This window comes from Panthera onca, chromosome C1 (assembly GCF_046562875.1).
Source record: "Panthera onca isolate mPanOnc1 chromosome C1, mPanOnc1 haplotype 2, whole genome shotgun sequence".
In the NCBI taxonomy this organism is placed as follows: Eukaryota; Metazoa; Chordata; class Mammalia; order Carnivora; family Felidae; genus Panthera; species Panthera onca.
This window is the reverse complement of record NC_138346.1, coordinates 197,913,801-197,931,295: the sequence shown is the minus strand read 5'-3', so window position 1 is coordinate 197,931,295 and position 17,495 is coordinate 197,913,801. Positions and strand designations below refer to the sequence as shown.

General features: G+C 41.2%; 2 protein-coding genes across 5 annotated transcripts in view; one reads left to right on the top strand and one right to left on the bottom strand.

Annotated features, from left to right (window-relative positions):
- The window catches only part of SNRNP40 (small nuclear ribonucleoprotein U5 subunit 40), a 33,531-nt gene extending 16,305 nt beyond the window's left edge, over positions 1-17,226 (bottom strand). The window contains exons 1-4 of the mRNA XM_060621904.3: positions 17,036-17,226; positions 14,675-14,804; positions 13,186-13,279; positions 11,827-11,992 (exon numbers count right to left, since the gene is read on the bottom strand). Of these exons, the coding sequence (XP_060477887.1) occupies positions 11,827-11,992; positions 13,186-13,279; positions 14,675-14,804; positions 17,036-17,179 (534 nt within the window). The 5' untranslated portion in view covers positions 17,180-17,226. The remainder of the gene's footprint in view (positions 1-11,826; positions 11,993-13,185; positions 13,280-14,674; positions 14,805-17,035) is intronic.
- A 171-nt stretch (positions 17,227-17,397) lies between these two features.
- Positions 17,398-17,495, top strand: part of ZCCHC17 (zinc finger CCHC-type containing 17) — a 60,925-nt gene continuing 60,827 nt past the window's right edge. For all 4 annotated transcript variants that reach the window (XM_060621910.3, XM_060621909.3, XM_060621914.3 and 1 more), the window contains exon 1: positions 17,398-17,492. The gene's annotated coding sequence lies outside the window, so the exon portion shown is untranslated. The remainder of the gene's footprint in view (positions 17,493-17,495) is intronic.

Below are 17,495 nucleotides of genomic sequence, written 5' to 3'. Positions count from 1 at the left end.
TCAGTGGCTACGTACGGCAAACTATACAGACTTTACAAAATCAGTTCAGAAAATTCATCAAACAGCTACAACAAGGAGCAACAGCAAACCCCAGGGGGAGAATCTAATTTCTAGAGTTACCACATTATAATATTCAAATGTCCAGTTTTCAACAAGAAATTATGAAGCATGAAAACAAGCAAAAAAGTATGGCTCTTACAGAAGAAAAAAGAAATTAAATCTTTTAAAAAACGATGGGACAACTGGATAACCATACCTAAAATATGAAGGCAGACCTTTATCTTACACCAGATGCAAAAATTTACTCCACAAGGATCAAAGACTCAAATGTAAAAATTAAAACTATGAAATTCTTAGAAGAAAACACAGGGGTAAATCTTCATGGCCTTGGATTTGGCAATGAATTATTAGATATGACACCAAAAGCACAAGTGACCAAAGAAAAAATAAACTTCATAAAAATTAGAGACTTTTAGGGGCACCTGGGTGGCTCAGTCAGTTAAGCATCTGACTTCGGCTCAGGTCATGATGTCACAGTCCTTGAGTTTGAGCCCCGTGTTGGGCTCTTTGCCGACAACTCAGGCCTGGAGCCTGCTTCAGAGTCTGTGTCTCCCTCGCTCTCTGTCCCTCCTGTCTCTCTCTCTCTCTCAAAAACAAATAAACATTTAAAAATTTTTAAAAATTAGAAACTTTTGTACATTAGAGGATGGTATCCACACAATGAGAATACAACCAATAGTGGGAGACATTATTTGCAAATCATATACCTGATAAAGATCCAGTATCCAGAAAAAGAAGCTATGGTTCAACAACAAAAACACAAAGAGTCCAATAACTGGGCAAAGGCCCTGAATAAACATTTCTTTTCAGATGATATAAGCGCAAGACAAGATGCTTAGCATCATAAATCATTTGGGAAATGCAAATCAAAACAATTAGATATTGCTTCACACTTACTAGTGGGGAAAAAAAAGAAACCACAGAAAATAAGGGGTGCTGGTGAGGATGTGGAAAAATTGGAACCTTCGAACATCACTGGTGGAAATAAAAAAGGATGTGGCTGCTATGGAAAAGTCTGGATGTTCCCCAAAAGGTTAGAGTTACTCTTTGACCCAGCAATCCTAGATTGCTCCTAGATATATACCCAAGAGAAATGAAAGCAGGTGTTCAAACAAAACCTTGTACACAAATCTTTGTAGCAGTGTTAAAAACAAATCAAGTATGGGGCGCCTGGGTGGCGCAGTCGGTTAAGCGTCCGACTTCAGCCAGGTCACGATCTCACGGTCCGTGAGTTCGAGCCCCGCGTCAGGCTCTGGGCTGATGGCTCGGAGCCTGGAGCCTGTTTCTGATTCTGTGTCTCCCTCTCTCTCTGCCCCTCCCCCGTTCATGCTCTGTCTCTCTCTGTCCCAAAAATAAATTAAAAAACGTTGAAAAAAAAAAAGAAAAAAAAAAAAAAAAACAAAAAAAAACGAATCAAGTATTACTACATGTTACAAGGATGAAGCCTGAAACATTAAGCTAATCAAAAGAAACTAGACACAAAAGGCCACATATTGTACAATTCTATTCCCAATAGAGACAGTAAGTACATTATGGTTGCCAGGGGCTGGAAAGCAGAGAAAAAGTACTGACTGCTAAATGGGTAGGAAGGTGCTTTTTGGGGGCACCAAGAATATTCTGGTATTGGATCATGGTGATGATCACACACATTGTGAATGTACTAAAAATCACTGAATTGTACATCTTTTAAAATGGTTAAAATGGTGAATTTTATATTATGTACATTTTACCCTAATCTAAAAAATACATAGAAAAGATAATGTCACATATAGAAGAGGCTGATTCATAAACACAGACATACTGAGGGGAGTATATACTGGGTCACAGTTTAAAATGTATTCCTTAATGCAGATTGAGATTAAGAAAAATTTTTTAAATTACTACACTTAGATGATCTAGTTTAACTCCAATTTTTATGGATGAGCAAACTAAAGCTCAAAGAAGGAATTAACTTGATGACAAACACCCAGCAAGTCAATAGCAAAACAAGGATTAGAATTTAGTACTGTCTGATTCTGTTATGTTCATGTTATATTAACTTAAACATACTAAAATATATGCTAATTTCTTATAACTACTAAAGTAATCTACACTTGTTTTATACCGTTAACTTTTTAATGGCTACTTGATTTATTAATAATAGAAGATAGGGGTGCCTGGGTGGCTCAGTTGGTTCGGTGTCTGACTCTTGATTTCAGCTCAGGTCATGATCTTACGGTTCGTGTGATGAGGCCCCGAGTTGGGCTCTGTGCTGGCAGTGGGGCGCCTGCTTGGGATTTTCTCTCTCCCTTTTTCTCTGCCCTTCCCCTACTTGTGCTCTCCCTCCCTCTCTCAAAATAAACACTTAAAAAAAATAGTAATAGTAGATAAAAATTAGGTATAACGAGACACCTGGGTGGCTCAGTTGGTTAAGCATCTGGCTTCAGCTCAGGTAGTGATCTCACAGTTCGTGAGTTTGATGTCCCATCAGGCTCTCTGCTGTTAGCACAAAGGCTACTCCAGATCCTCTGTCTCCCTCTCTCTCTGCCCTTCCCCCGTGCTCTCTCTCTCAAAAATAAAATAAACATTAAAAAAAAAAAATTAGGTATAACAACTCTAGAATCCCATACCCTAAACAATTAGGCTCTATTTTTAAAAAATAAATTTATATAACACGGATCTACATTTTTTTTTTAAAGACTTTATTTTCGAGTAATCTCTACATCCAACATGGGGCTCAAACTCACAACCCTGGGATCAAGAGTCACATGCTCTACTGACTGAACCAGCCAGGCACCCCAACATGGATCTGCATTTATAGAGTGTGGATAATAGGGAGGGCCTAGAGATGTTTCTTTCCTTTCTTTTATTAAAAAAAAAATTTTTTTTAACATTTATTTATTTTTGAGAGACAGAGAGAGGCAGAGCATGAGCAGGGGAGGGTGAGAGAGAGAGATACAGAATGTGAAGCAGTCTCCAGGCTCTGAGCTGTTTGTTAGCACAGAGCCCAACGTGGGGCTCGAACTCACAAACTGTGAGACCATGACCAGTGCTGAAGTTGGACGCTCAACCGACCGAGCCACCCAGGCGACCCCCCTTCCTTTCTTTTAAAGTTTTTTTATTTACTTGGAGAGACAGGGGGAGAGGGAGAGAGGGAGGGTGGGAGAGGGAGAGAATACACGTGTGCGTGTGTAGGGGAGGGGGAGAGAGGGAGACAGAATCCCAAGCAGGCTCTGCACTGCCAGTGTGGAGCCCAACTTGGGGCTCAAACTCGAGAACCACAGGATCATGACCTGAGCTGAAAACAAGAGTCTGATGCTTAACCTAATGAGCCACCCAGGCACCTTAGAGATGTTGCAACAAATGACTGACAGACTTGGTAAGGTGAACCATGATGTTTTAAGAGTGTGGGTCATTTCATTCAAATGACAAAGACTGGGGTGATGGTGTCCCAAGTTTTACACACATGTCATTAAAAAAAAAAAAAAAAAAAAAAAGATGGGTGCCTGGCTGGCTAAGACGGTGGAGCATGTGGCTGTTGATCTTGGGCCCCACACTGGGTGTAGAGATTACTTAAAATCTTTAGGGGCGCTTGGGTGGCTCAGTCAGCTGGGCACCTGACACTTGATTGGGGCTCAGGTCGTACTCTCACGGGTCCATAATCTTATGGTTTGGGAGATCAAGCCCCCAGTGGAGCTCTGTGCTGACAGGGCGGAGCCTGTCTGGGATCTTCTCTCTCCACTGCTCTCTGCTCCTCCCCTATTGGTGCATGTGCTCTCACTTGCTAGCTTGTGCTCTCTGTCTCTCAAAACAAATACTTAAAAAACAGGAACCAGCCACAGAATCTCAGGAAAGGCCTTAAGTTTACATTCAAATCTGTGGTAAACAAGCAGTCTGGGTTGTTATCTCTGTGCCAACAAGGATTCCTCCTTCCAATTCTCATGGTTTGGAATGCAAACTCATGAAAACATAACCTAAAAAGGCTTAGGTTTGGTTACTCAGGTAAATGGTCCAAAAAGAGTGCTTCACCCCTCTCCTGGAGAACCAGTACCTAACCCCTGCTCACTAATTCCTCTGGCTACAGAATCATGTCCAAACCTATTAGTTTGGAATTCAAGGCTTTGATAATCTAGCCTCTCCATATCTCTTCCAGATTTAGTACAATCTTTGTCTTAATAATCTCTACACAGATCAAATCAACCTTTGATTTTATCCTAAAAGCTATGGTAGTCATTTAAAGCTTGATTCAGGGGCGCCTGGGTGGCTCAGTGGGTTAAGCGTCTGACTCTTGATTTCGGCTCAGGTCACGTTCTTGAGGTTCGTGAGATCGAGTCCCACGTTGGGCTGCGCTGACAGCACAGAGCATGCCTGGAATCCTCTCTCTCTGGTCCTCCCACTCGCATGTGCATATGTGCTCTCTCTCAAAATAAATAAATATTTAAAAAAAAAGTTTGATTCAAATATTTAATTTTTTAAAAGATTTTAAGTAATCTCTATACTCAACGTGGGGCTTAAACTTCACAACCCCGAAATCAAGAATCAAATGCTCCACTGACTGAGCCAGCCAGGTGCCCCTGATTCAAATGTTTTAGAATATTAGTTCCAGATGACCATCATTTTTAAAAGACTATTTTACTTTGAAATATTCACAAACTTACACAAAAAGTTGGATGTAAAAGAGAACATTTTTGTTGCCCGAATCATTTGAGAACTGCTGACCTAATGTCCCATCACTTCTAAATACTTGAGTGTATTTGTCCTATAAAAATATATATAATACTTATAACATATACAATCCTGTATAATTTCAGCACAATCAATCAAAATGCAGAAATTAACACCAACACATCACTACCAACCGGTTCTCAGATTTCATTCAAGTTTCACCACTTGTTCCAACATGCCTTTTATAGAAAAGATTCAGTTCAGAATCATGTGTTGAATTTAGCAGTTATGTTTCTTTAGTTTCCTTCAGCCTGGAAGAATTTCTCAGACTTTCCTTGACCTTGACACTTCTCAAAATTATAGGACAGTTGTTTTGTAGGATGTCCCACAATTTGGGTTTGTCTGATATTTCCTCATGATTAGATTCAAGTTATGCCTCTTTGGCAGGAATATCACTGAAGTGATGCTGCATTTTCATTGTATTTTACTGAGTGGCTCACAATTTTGTTTTGTCCCATCATGAATAATGTTCAGTTTGATCATTTGATTTAAGATGTTCTTTTGACAAGCTTTCTGCACAAGATGTTCCAGGTTCATCTGGTACTTTCCCTGCCCAGTCCTGAAATAGGGAGCCCTGGTTTCTTCAGTGGAAAATGGTGTTTAAAGGCCAAGACCTGCACAGTAGATGTGTTCATTGCTTTTGGACCGTTGTTCCTAAACCCTCTCAGTGGACAGTTGCCAATGTATGCATACATAGGCGCGCGCACACACACACCTGTAAATACCCATTTACATCTCCTATTTCTTCTACGCCTGTTTATGCATTGAATGTTTATCAGTTCACACTGACACTTCCAGTTCAATACCAACAACACAAGATGGCATTTTAGTTCTCTCTCCTGCATTGGTAACTCCTTCCTCCGACAATGAGAAACCTGCCTCCCGTTACTATATTTACTTATCAAGCTTCCTGAATGTAACCAATCTCCCACATCCTTTTCTACCCTTCTCCTCTTCCTTCCCTGTTTGAACTGTGATTCCCATCCTGGGCTGATCTGATGTGAACCCCTCCTCATCCCATATGGGTCATCCCTTTGTATGAATACCCCCTTCCCCCTGCTCTGGCTCTAATATCCCTCTCCAGGCTGCCTTTCCTCAGGAATGCTAGCCTCAGTCCCAGACTCCCTACCCAAACTGCTCCCACACTATGTGGACACCCTCAGCTCAGGCTGTGACACCCATACTTCCCCCTACTCCACTAACGTATAGATGACCCTTTTACTCTGCTAGGGTACCAACTCTCCATGCCGGGCTGCTCCCCGCTCCAATTCCCTATTCTGGGCTACCGACACTGTGTTATGTGGTTGCCCTCCTCACCCTTCTCAGTCCCCATCTCCCTACAATGGACTGCCTCCAACTTGCATGGATGCTCTCCTCACCTTACTTGGGCCTCATACTCCACTCTGGGTCACAATGGCCCACACCTCCACCTCTAACCTGAAAACCTTCTGTGTCTTCGTCTACATAATGGCACTAGAACTGAATTGTAACAATTTGTATTTATATGTATGTGTATATATATCACATCTATAGTAATATATATGCCTTAAACATATGATATGATATAAAAATGATTTTCTAAGTACTTTACCAGAAAGAATAGATTGCTAAAAACAATATGAAAAAACTGTGAAAAACAGTATGAAATATTGTTAAAAACAACAGAAAAAACTACTAGTATGGACAATGCTCAGGATGCCATTTCTAGACTGAAAACGTAAGCATTACTGAAAGCTTCGTCTTCTGTTGCGAATCCTGATACGTCAAATGTAACACAAGCTCCCCCCTTAGAGAAACAGAGGTTATTAAATTCCTACACCTACAAACCTAAAACAGAAAATAATCAAAAAAGCATTCCAACCTGATAACTAACTAAAAGGCATATGTAAAAGGCTGTTCGACAAAGCATTAATTATAAAAAATATGTTGAAATTAAGAATAAGGAATTGGTTAAAAAACAGTCACCTTTAGTTGATGTGACATATTGCACACTAAGATAAATATTAGCTTGAGTGACAAAGTTAAAACATTTATTTCAAATCATGTTTAATTAGAGGAGAAGAGAAGCAAGAAACTGAAAGGAGGACAGAAAACACAAACATGTACTCACAAAGGAGTAGTTGAAAAAAGAAAAGCCGAGGAGAGACAGAAAGGCAAACATGAGGAAAGAGGTAAAGAAAAGGCAAAATGAAAGAAAGTAAGAGAAAAGGTGAAGGAAAGCCAAAAATAAACAGGAGTAAGTTCCTAGATGTTGATAGAGCAGGCCCTCGGTAAAATTCCTTAGGGCCCTGTCGTCTCTTACCACCTTTTGAAAGGCCCTTTGGCGAATCAGTTTACAAAGCAGACTCTCCAACCATGGCACACGGAGATTAAGAGCTCTGGGCTTTGGAGTCATTCCTAAGCCATACACTCTCTTCCTAGCTAAGCACCAGGCCCCAAGTGACTGGGTTTATCATAAAAATGATTTAGTAGGACAATATCTCCAAGCAGATGATTCAGTATGTCAGTGTCACCACTTTAATTATGAAAATAAAGCAAATTCATTTTAAAAAGCAACAATCACAAGGTTAGTGTGGTTTCTCGGATATACTCCTTTCAAGTCCCTCCTTGTTTAATCACTAAAATACTTCCCAGAGTACCAAATTAGTGCCAAAGAAAGAATAAAAATGGTTGGTACTAGAGTAGTATGTCCTTGTGTGCTCTTGAAATAAGTAATTATTTTTAGGCCTCATTTTCCTCATTTGATAACGAGGATGCAGTGGTGAACACAGCATGATGTATAAACTTGTTGAATCACTATGTCGTACATCTGAATCTAATGTACCATTATGTATCACCATATTCAAATAAAAACAATAATAAAAAAATAAAATGAGGATGCTGGATGAGATCAATGGCTTCCAAAATGTCAGACCTGCTACATCAAATCATGTTGAGGAACATGTTTAATAATCCTGGTTCGTGGGGCACCTGGGTGGATCAGTCAGTTAAGCATCCGACTTTGGCCTAGGTCATGGTCTCCGATTCGTGAGTTAAGTCCCACATTGGGCTCTCTGCTGTCAGCACAGAGCCCACTTCCGATCTTCTGTCCCCACCCTCATGCTTTCTCTTTCAAAAATAAACATTTTACTTAAGAAAAAATTTTTTTAAACATTTATTCATTTTTGAGAGACAGAAAGGGACACAGCGTGAGCAGGGGAGGGGCAGAGAGAGAGGCAGACACAGAATCTGAGGCAAGCTCCAGGCTCTGAGCTATCAGCACAGAGTCCAACATGGGGCTCAAACCCACAAACCATAAGATCATGACCTGAGCCAAAGTCAGACACTCAACTGACTGAGTAATCCAGTGCCCCAATAAACATTAAAAAAAAAAAATCCTGGTTCTTAAAAAACACGATGTCATTTACATTAGCACCCAAAACAAAAGAGAAATATTTAGGTATAGATTTAACAAAATATGTACAATCCAAATGAAGGAAACTTCAAAACTCTGATGAATGGCGGCACCTGGGTGGCTCAGTCAGTTAAGTGTTCAACTTTTGGTTTGGGTCATGATCTCACCGTTGGTGGGTTTCAGTCCCATATAGGGTTCTGCGTTGGCAGTACGGAGCCTGCTTGGGATTCACTCTCTCCATCTCTCTCTCTCTCTCTCTCTGCCTCTCCCCTGCTCACACTGTCTCTCTCAAAATAAATAAGTAAACTTTAAAAAAATAGTTTAAAAAAACAAAACAAAAAACCCCCAAAAAACAAAACTCTGATGAACAAAATCAAAGAACTAAATAAATGGTTTTTCCATGTTCATGGATAGGAAAACTCAATATTGTCATTCTCAACTTTATAAATTCAATGCAATCCCAACCAAAATGTGTTGTGGAAATCAACAAATTGATTCTAATGTTTATGTGGAGAGACAAAGACCCAAGATTTCCAACACGATAGGAAAAGAATGGAGGAGGAGGACTGATACTACCTGACTTCAAGACTTACTATAAAGCTACGGTAATCAAGACAGCGTGGTACTGGGGAAAGAATACATCAGTGGAAGAGAATAGAGAGCCCAGAAGTAGAACCCCATAAATATAGTCAACTGATCTTTGACAAAAGAGCAAAGGCAACACAATGGAGCAAACAGAGTTTCTACAACAAATGGTACTAGAACAACTGCACATTCACATGAAAACACATGCATCTAAACACAGACCTTGCACCTTTTACAGAAACCAACTCAAAATGGATCACAGATCTAATATAAAATGTAAAATATAACTCCGAGAAGGTAACAGAAGAAAACATAGACGACCTTGGGTATAGCAAAGACTTTTAGATACAACACCAAAGCACAATCCATAAAACACTGATGAGCTGAACTCCATTAAAATTAAAAACTTCTGGGGGTGCCTGGGTGGCTCAGTCGGTTAAGCATCCCAACTTTAGCCCAGGTCATGATCTCCTGGTTCATGAGTTCGAGCCCTGCATTAGGCTCTCTGCTGTCAGCACGCAGCCTGCTTTGAATCCTCTGTCCCCGCCTCTCTCTGCCCCTTCCCTGCTGGTGTGCTCTCATGCTCTCAAAAATAATCAAACATTTTTTAAAAATTTAAAAAAATTAAAAACTTCTGCCTGCTAAAGACAATGTCAAGACAATGAGAAGACAGGCCACAAGACAGGGAGAAAATATTTGTACATCTGATAAGGGACTATTATCCAAAATGTACAAAGAACTCTTAAAACTCAACAATAAGAAAACAACATGATAAAAAAAATGAGTTAAAGATAGCAGACATCTCACCAAAGAAGATACACTGATAACAAAATGCATATAAAAAGATGCTCCATATCAAATGTCATCCCGAAAATGCAAATTAAACCAACAATGAGGTACCACTACATACTTATTGGAAGAGCCAAAATCTGAAGCAATGACACCACCAAATGATGATGTGGCGCAATGGAGACTCTCGTTCATTGCTGGTGGGAATGTAAAATGGTATAGACACTTGGGAAGAGAGATTGGTGGTTTCTTTCTTTCTTTCCTTTTTTTAAGATTTTATTTTTAAGTAATCTGTACACCCAACGTGGGGCTCAAATTTATAACCCTGAGATCAAGAGTTGCACGCTCCACTGACTAAGCCAGCTAGGTGCCCCAGATTGGTGGTTTCTTAAACACATTCAGAGGTGCCTGGGTGGCTCAGTCGGTTAAGTGTCTGACTTCGGCTCAGGTCAATATCTCACGGCTCGGGAGTTCGAGCCCTGCGTTGGGCTCTGTGCCGACAGCTCAGGGCCTGGAGCCTGCTTCATATTCTGGGTCTCCGTCTCTCTCTGCCCTTCTCCCGCTTGAACACACATGTGCTCTCTCTCAAAAATAAAAAAACATTAAAAAAAAACAAACCTAAACATACTCTTACCATATGATCTAGCAATCACGGTCCTTAGCATTTACCTAAGAGAGTTGAAAAACTTAGGTCCACACAAAAACTTGCACATAGATGTTTCCAGCAGCTTTATTCATCATTACCTACTCTTGGAAGCAACCAAGATATCCTTTAGTAGGTGAATGGATAAACGGTTACATCCAGATGATGGAATATTATTTGGCACTAAAAACAAATGAGCTATCAAGCCATGAAAAGACATGAAAGAATCTTAAATGCATATTACTAAGTAAAAGAAGCCAATTTCAAAAAGGCAAAACTCTGAAGACAGTAAAAAGATCAGTGGTTGCCAGGGGTGGGAGGGATGAATAGAAGGAGCACAGACAATTTTCAAGGCAGGGAAAATACTCCGAAATGTACCACAGTGATAGATACACGTCATTATATGCTTGTCCCAAACCACAAAATGTATAACACTAAATGTGAACCCCAATAAAAACTATGGACTTTGAGTGATTGTAATGTGTCACTGTAGGTTTATCAATTGTAAAAAAATGTACCACTCTGGTGGGGGAAAATGGGGGAGGCTGTGCATGTGGGGGCAGTGGGTATATGGGAAATCTTTGTATCTTCCCCTCAATTTTGCTGCCAACCTAAAGCTCTTCTAAAAAAAATGTCTTAATTTAAAAACAAAAATTCCCTTGGGGCGCCTGGGTGTCTCAGTTGGTTGGGCGTCCAACTTCAGCTCAGGTCATGATCTCACGGTTTGTGAGTTCGAGCCCCGTGTTGGGCTTTGTGCTGACCGCTTAGAGCCTGGAGCCTGGAGCCTGCTTTGGATTCTGTGTCTCCCTCTCTCTCTGTTCCTCCCCCACTCGCACTCTTTCTCTCTCTCACTCTCAAAAATAAATAAAGATTAAAAAAAAAATTTAAGAAAACAAAAACAAAAACCCCCAAAATTCTCACTCCAGACCTACTGAACTAGAATCTGGGTATTTTTAACAGGTTCTTCAGGTGAGTCTGATATGAAGACAGGTTGGAAATCACTGGACTAAATAAATGACCCTGTTACTAAACCACATATTGACCTTTTCATATAGTGACTATACTTTTACAACAGCTTTGGAAGACATGTATATTACGGTCACTGTTCTAAAGACTGAGAAACAGGATCAGGAAAGTGAACTACCTGAGATCACATAATTAAGTAAATAGTTGAGTCAAAAATCCAATTCGGGTGATTCATGTCGTTTCATGTCACAATGGTTCAACATGGTTCTAATATTTATTATTCTAGAGGATACTTAAAACGTATTATTTTAGGGGTGCCTCAGTCGGTTAAGCGTCCGACTTTGGCTCAGGTCATGACCTCGCAGTCATGTGAGTTCGAGCCCTGTGTCGGGCTCTGTGCTGACAGCTCAGAGCCTGGAGCCTGTTTCGGATTCTGTGTCTCCCTCTCTCTCTGCCCCTCCCCTGTTCATGTTCTCTCTCTCTCTGTCTCAAAAATAAATAAATGTTAAAAAAAAAAAAAATTTAAAAAAAAAAAAAAAAAAAGTATTATTTTAAAAGGCCTCTGTTTTGAGAAATGACCGCTAAAGCAAAGTTGTGGAGAGGAGTGTATGGCACAGGTGGAAAGCAAGATAGGTTCCCATTATGTAACCTTAGAAACTGCAACAGACAGACAGACAACACCCACCTTAACTGTACCATCATCACTGCCAGTGCAGACAAGCTGGGGGCCCCTCCTGGCTGGGTAACAGGAATTCACAAAGGAAGTATGTCCTTTCAGCCTTTTAACCCTCTCGCCTGTCTCACTGTCCCATACTGCCACAGTTTTATCTGTGGATGCGGAGAAGAGCATACTACAAGAAGAACAAAAAAAGAAATAAGTGAAGAAAACCAATGGCAACCACCCCCTCCCCCCACACACACAACACTTGCCAAAACGTGCCACTCTTTAAGGCCACTGACAGGTTGTGCTCTGACAGTTTGACACATGATGCAGGAATGCTTCACCCTCCCTAACAAAATCCTGTTGGTTTTCTAGACCCAGTTACAAGGTCTACTCTATGAAATGTCAAATAAATTTCCTTCTGTCAGTCCCCATGATGTATTACAACCTAATACCAGTAGTTTTCTCAATCTTTTTCTCCTTTGAGATAGACAACACTTTAGACGTTTTCCCATCTGGAAATGTTTAATCACTCCCTGCTGCAGAGTGAAGACACGCTGTAGCAATTCCTGACCTGGTGGCTCGGTAAAGTTTTTACTTTGTCTCCAAAAATGATTTCTAAGTTATAATTGATTTCATAAGGCACTCTTTACTCAAATACTAACAGGGAAAATGTATACAAGGTTATGTACCAGTTGATTCCGGGACCCTAAGATTTTAGAGGCCAGAGGTATAAAACAATGAATGTTCACTAAAATACCTAATAGGATTAAATGACTTTGGATGATCACATTTTTATATTACCTAGGTTATTGTAAAATTATGCGGTCATTAAAATGTTTATGATAAAATGTCTACTATGATACAGGTACAATAGGTGAATAACAGTAAGGAAAAAAGCAGCAGAAAAGATCACACATGAAGCTCTAACGTATACGAAAAAACAAATGGCTTCGAGAAGGAAAAAAACTTGAGAAAAACATATCATAAGATTAACAGTGATAATCTTTGGAGTCATAGGAATATGGGCTATTTTTTCATTTATGTTTTTGAATTTCTCAAAAGAAACATTTTATTGTTTTTATTAAAAAAAAATAACTGATATCTGCATATGCAAATTACATTTTGTTTTGTTTTAAAAAGAAACAAATTTGCCTGAGCTGTTGATGTTAGGTGATAGAGATGTATTCATAAATGCATACACGGAGCAAGAAACACCAAACTTGGCTTAACAGTGATAGGAGAATAAAGTAGCTGCTCCAAACGCAGTAGTTTTTGACGGCATAGTCTCCTGAGAGAGAAAACTCAAGGATGCAATGTGAAAGGATGCCGAGACGAGTTAGTAGGAGAAGCAGCTGTCATTCCACTGTGCGAACTACTCACCTGCCATCGGTATTATAATGCAGCTCCATCACCGCCCCACTGTGTCCCTTCAATGTGGCATAGTTATCACAGTCACCATAGACATTCCACAGCACTGTCAGGGAGACAGGGGTTCTGTGATCATTACTACGCAAAAGAAAAGTCATCATTGGCCACAGAAAAGGTACTTCTAAATTTATCACGACAGTTTTGAAATTATACTCCCTTGGAGTATTCTCCCTATTGGTTCTCCCAGCTGGACCAATTTTCCTGACACTAAAACAAAAGTAATGCCATATTTTCATATTCCATAAGGTTGAAAAAACTAATTTTTTAAATCTGAAAGTTTTCTGCTGTAATGTTAAAAAAATTGGTACTCACTCCTACATGTCTGCTATGAGTATAAGAGAACTGCAAAATGATGGCACTTACAGAAAACCCAAGAAGCTGCAAACTGACTTGAAGGGCACATGGCAATGACTTTATACTACATTTCCTCATTCCACATGTACCATGTACCCGTAACAAGCCAGATGCTGGGGTAAAATGAGATAAGCGAATAGACACAGTTCCTGTCCTCAGGCAGCTTGGTCTAGCAAGGAATGGGGCTTGAGGAGTATTATTAAGGAGCACCTCTGTATGTACTAAGGCATGTACATATGGTATTTTTCTGTTGATAAACCATTTTTTTGTTTGATGAAATTAAGCACATCAATTTAAGGGATTGATCTTAATTAATCTTCTGCAAAGATTCCCAACTCTTCCAGATGCTTGGTCACTGTTAAGTTGAAGGATCACAGAACTAGAATACCTACATCAAGACAGCAAAGACAGCTATCATCTACCTTGAGGTACAATCTTATAAGCAAAGAGCTAAAGGACTCACTTAATCTCACAATACAACAAACGATGCCAGAATAAAAGAGTCAGATGTTTCTGGTATTTTCTCTCTTGTTTTTTCTCATGACTCTTCTGAAGTGATTTTTTTCTACTTATTTCTGAAAAATGGGTATTCCCAACTAGCAGCTGAGAATCTAAATGCCGTATGATCCTAATGACGTACAGGTAGATTATCCAAGTGAGTTGCCACTTTACGATCCCCATGTCCCCTCCTTCTTTTCACATGCTAGGATTCTATGAGTGGATCAAGAGGAAGGCCTCCTTTCCTTTGGGAAAAGGAAAAGCTATCTCTCTCATTACTTCCATTAACCTGGTATGCCTAGATCTCTTGTCTGGCTAAATCAGCTCAAGATTTGCCTCCATGAGGAAGATACCCTCAAACTAGGACAACTCACTTTCCAAGTAGTAACATGATTCCTCCTGTACTACATGGACCTTGAGTTCTATACCCAAGATCACTCAACATTTTCATGACACTATTTCAGCATGTTAGCCATGCAGTTTGTGATGTGACCAGCTCAGACTGATACCTTCTGTGGCACTGAAGGTTTTAAAAAAAGAATCACTATTTGGCAAAGAACAATTACTCCAGCTTCAAAAACTCTCTTACATATCAGTCGATCGAATCCTGCAGATGCTAAGGTGGATCCGTTGGGATGAAACTTGCAGCAGTACACCTCCCCTTCATGTCCTGAGAGAAGCATGATTGGAGCTTGAAGGGAGGAACACCTGGGAGGTCCCTAAACAAAAGACAGAAGTACAGGGTAGTCACTGCATACAGGCAAAGGAGGCTGCAAAAGACATGGGGAACAATAATCGAGTGGATTTCTTCTGATTTAGAGAACAGCAACTTTTCTCACGTGAACTTCTGCCTCCAATGCGACGCGGTCCTGCTGAAGTGTCCAGTGTCAACCTGTTATTCTAACTACTCCCTCATTCTGCTCCCGTCCCATAGCCAACTTTTAATCGCTCAAACATGTTAAACTCATTTCTGCTTCAGGATCTTTATCCTTGTTGTTGTCCCTGATCGGATCTTCTTCCCTTAGATCTTCCTGTGTTTAGCTCCTTTCAAATGTTTCCACTTCAGAAAGTGTTTCTTTGATCACTCAAACTCAAGCAGCACCACACCTCCCCTCTGCATTCGATTAGTCCTACTGTATTTCCCCATAGCACTTATCACTACCTGCAATTACCTTCCTTATTTTATCTTATTTTTAACGTATCTTGTCCTTTTTTCCCCACTACAAAAGGTTTGTGAGTGCAGGGACCCTGCTTGCGTCATCCAACACTGTTTTCCCAGTCTCTAGCTCATTTAATGAATGAATGAGTGAACTGACCTTCCCAACAACTCCGCAGGGTACAGATTACTGGGGAAAGTAGTTTTGATTATGGTCTCGACACTAAGCCTAGGCTTGGACAAGTCACTAAAACCTCATACTCCTGTCAGAGAGAAAAACTAGTACACTATCAGTAATCCCCAAACCTCTTCAGTCATTTCCAGTTTATGCATTTATTAAAAAAAAATATATTATGTGCCAGACACTCTCTAGGCATTGGGAAAACAGTACTGAACAAAATAAAAACAAACAATGGAGTTTGTGTTCTAGAGGGGAGGAGGAAGAGGAGGGAGGAAGAGAGAAAACGAATAAAACAGATGGCAGGTGGTAGGTACTATGGAGGAAAAAAAGCAACGTGGGTTAATGCATATGGTGAATTGCAACTTAAAACAGGGTCGTCAGGAAAGCCCTCACTGATAAAGTGGTATCTGAACAAAGATTTGGAAGAGCTGAGTGTGTAAACCATGTGGGTATTTTGAAGAAGAGCACTCCAGTAGAGCGTAGCATATGAAAAGGCTTTGGGGCAAGAACATGGAAGCCAGTGTGACTGGAGCAGGGTGAGCAACGGAAAATTGGCACATCTGAGCGGTAAAGGGAAAGAGGGCAAAAGGCTGTAAGGGTTTGGGTTTAACTGTGGGGGAAGTGGAAAGCCACCAAAAGTCTGCAGCAGAGGGTAACGTGATCTAACATTTAGCAGGATTCCTCTGGCTGCTGGACTGAGAACAGACTGAACAGACAAGAGCAGAAAACAAGAATACCAGTTAGACCCTCACTGCAATTGTCAGATGAGATGATCATGGCTTAGACCAGGAGCTAGTGATGGCGTTGGTAGAAGTGGTAGCAATTTGGGATATATTTTGAGGAGGGTGCCAGCACGATTTGTTCATGGACTGGCAGAGAGGTTGAGAGAGGAGACACACACATGTATTTCTTGATCTGAGCCTAATAGTCCAGGAGGAGAGGTGTGATCATTACCTCTATCTCACAAGAAATGCAGTTAGGAGCATGGATTCTGGGCTTAAAATCTGTTTCTATCATTTACCAGATAAGAGTGTACAAAACAGGATACTAACAGTTCCTACCTCTTTAGCTATTACCAAGATTAACAGAGTTTTCATGTACAAAATACTTAATACAAGGACTCGATGAATGTTAGCTATTGTTCGGTTGTTGTTAGTAACAGTACTAGCGCTGAGAGGTAAAGAGGAAAGCAACTTGCCCGAAGTCCCAAAGCGAGTCGGTGTCACTCATTTCCTTTCTCCCCTCATTCACTCATTCATTCATCCATCCATTCTACAAACTTTTCTGAATGTTGACTCTATGTCGGATCCCTGGGAGATTAAGTATGAGAAAGCCCTGGTCCTGGTTTTGAGTTCAAGGTCCTTAAACTCTAATTCTAACGCCACGCCACAGGGTGGTCGAGACGCTGAAAACAGAAGTCCAATGGGCTAACGAACGCAGCATCCGCGGGGGGGTGGGGGGCGGGGGGGGTGTCGACGGCGTTTACGGTGTTTTCTGCTTTAACTGCAGGTAGCGATTCTCGTTCCGCCCCCGCAGTGCGGGATCTCCCGGTGCAGGGCTCTCGGAGATGAAGGATGAGCTGAGGGCCGAAGGCCGCCTCCTACTTCACTTACCGCTTGCAGCAAAGCTCCCGGCGCCGTCTGCTGCTGCCCGGCTCCGGGGCCCGACCCCGCCGCTCCCAACAGCAACTCATGCCGCTGCCGTTTGACTGGTACCAGCGGCAACTCTGGGCCCTTGCGCTTCTGCTGTTCTATCATGGCGGCAACCGCTCTTCTCAGCGCCGCCACTGACCGCGCCGACAGGCTCAGGCACCGCGCGATTGGTTCCGACTTAGTTCTTCCCCCAGAACTTCCGGCTTGGAGAAACCAATCGGCCTCCAGTAATCACCTCTGCACCGCCCCCTGAACGCTCTTCTTTTATTGGTCAGCTCTTCCTGGCGTCACGAGAGTACGATGCCAGGATTGGTGGGTAGAGCTGGAGTCCCACCTAGGCGCGCTGTGTCTTGTGGGTGGGTCTGGGTTTTGGCGTTTCGCGCAATGCTGCGGCGGGGAGACCCGGAGCTGACACCGAGTA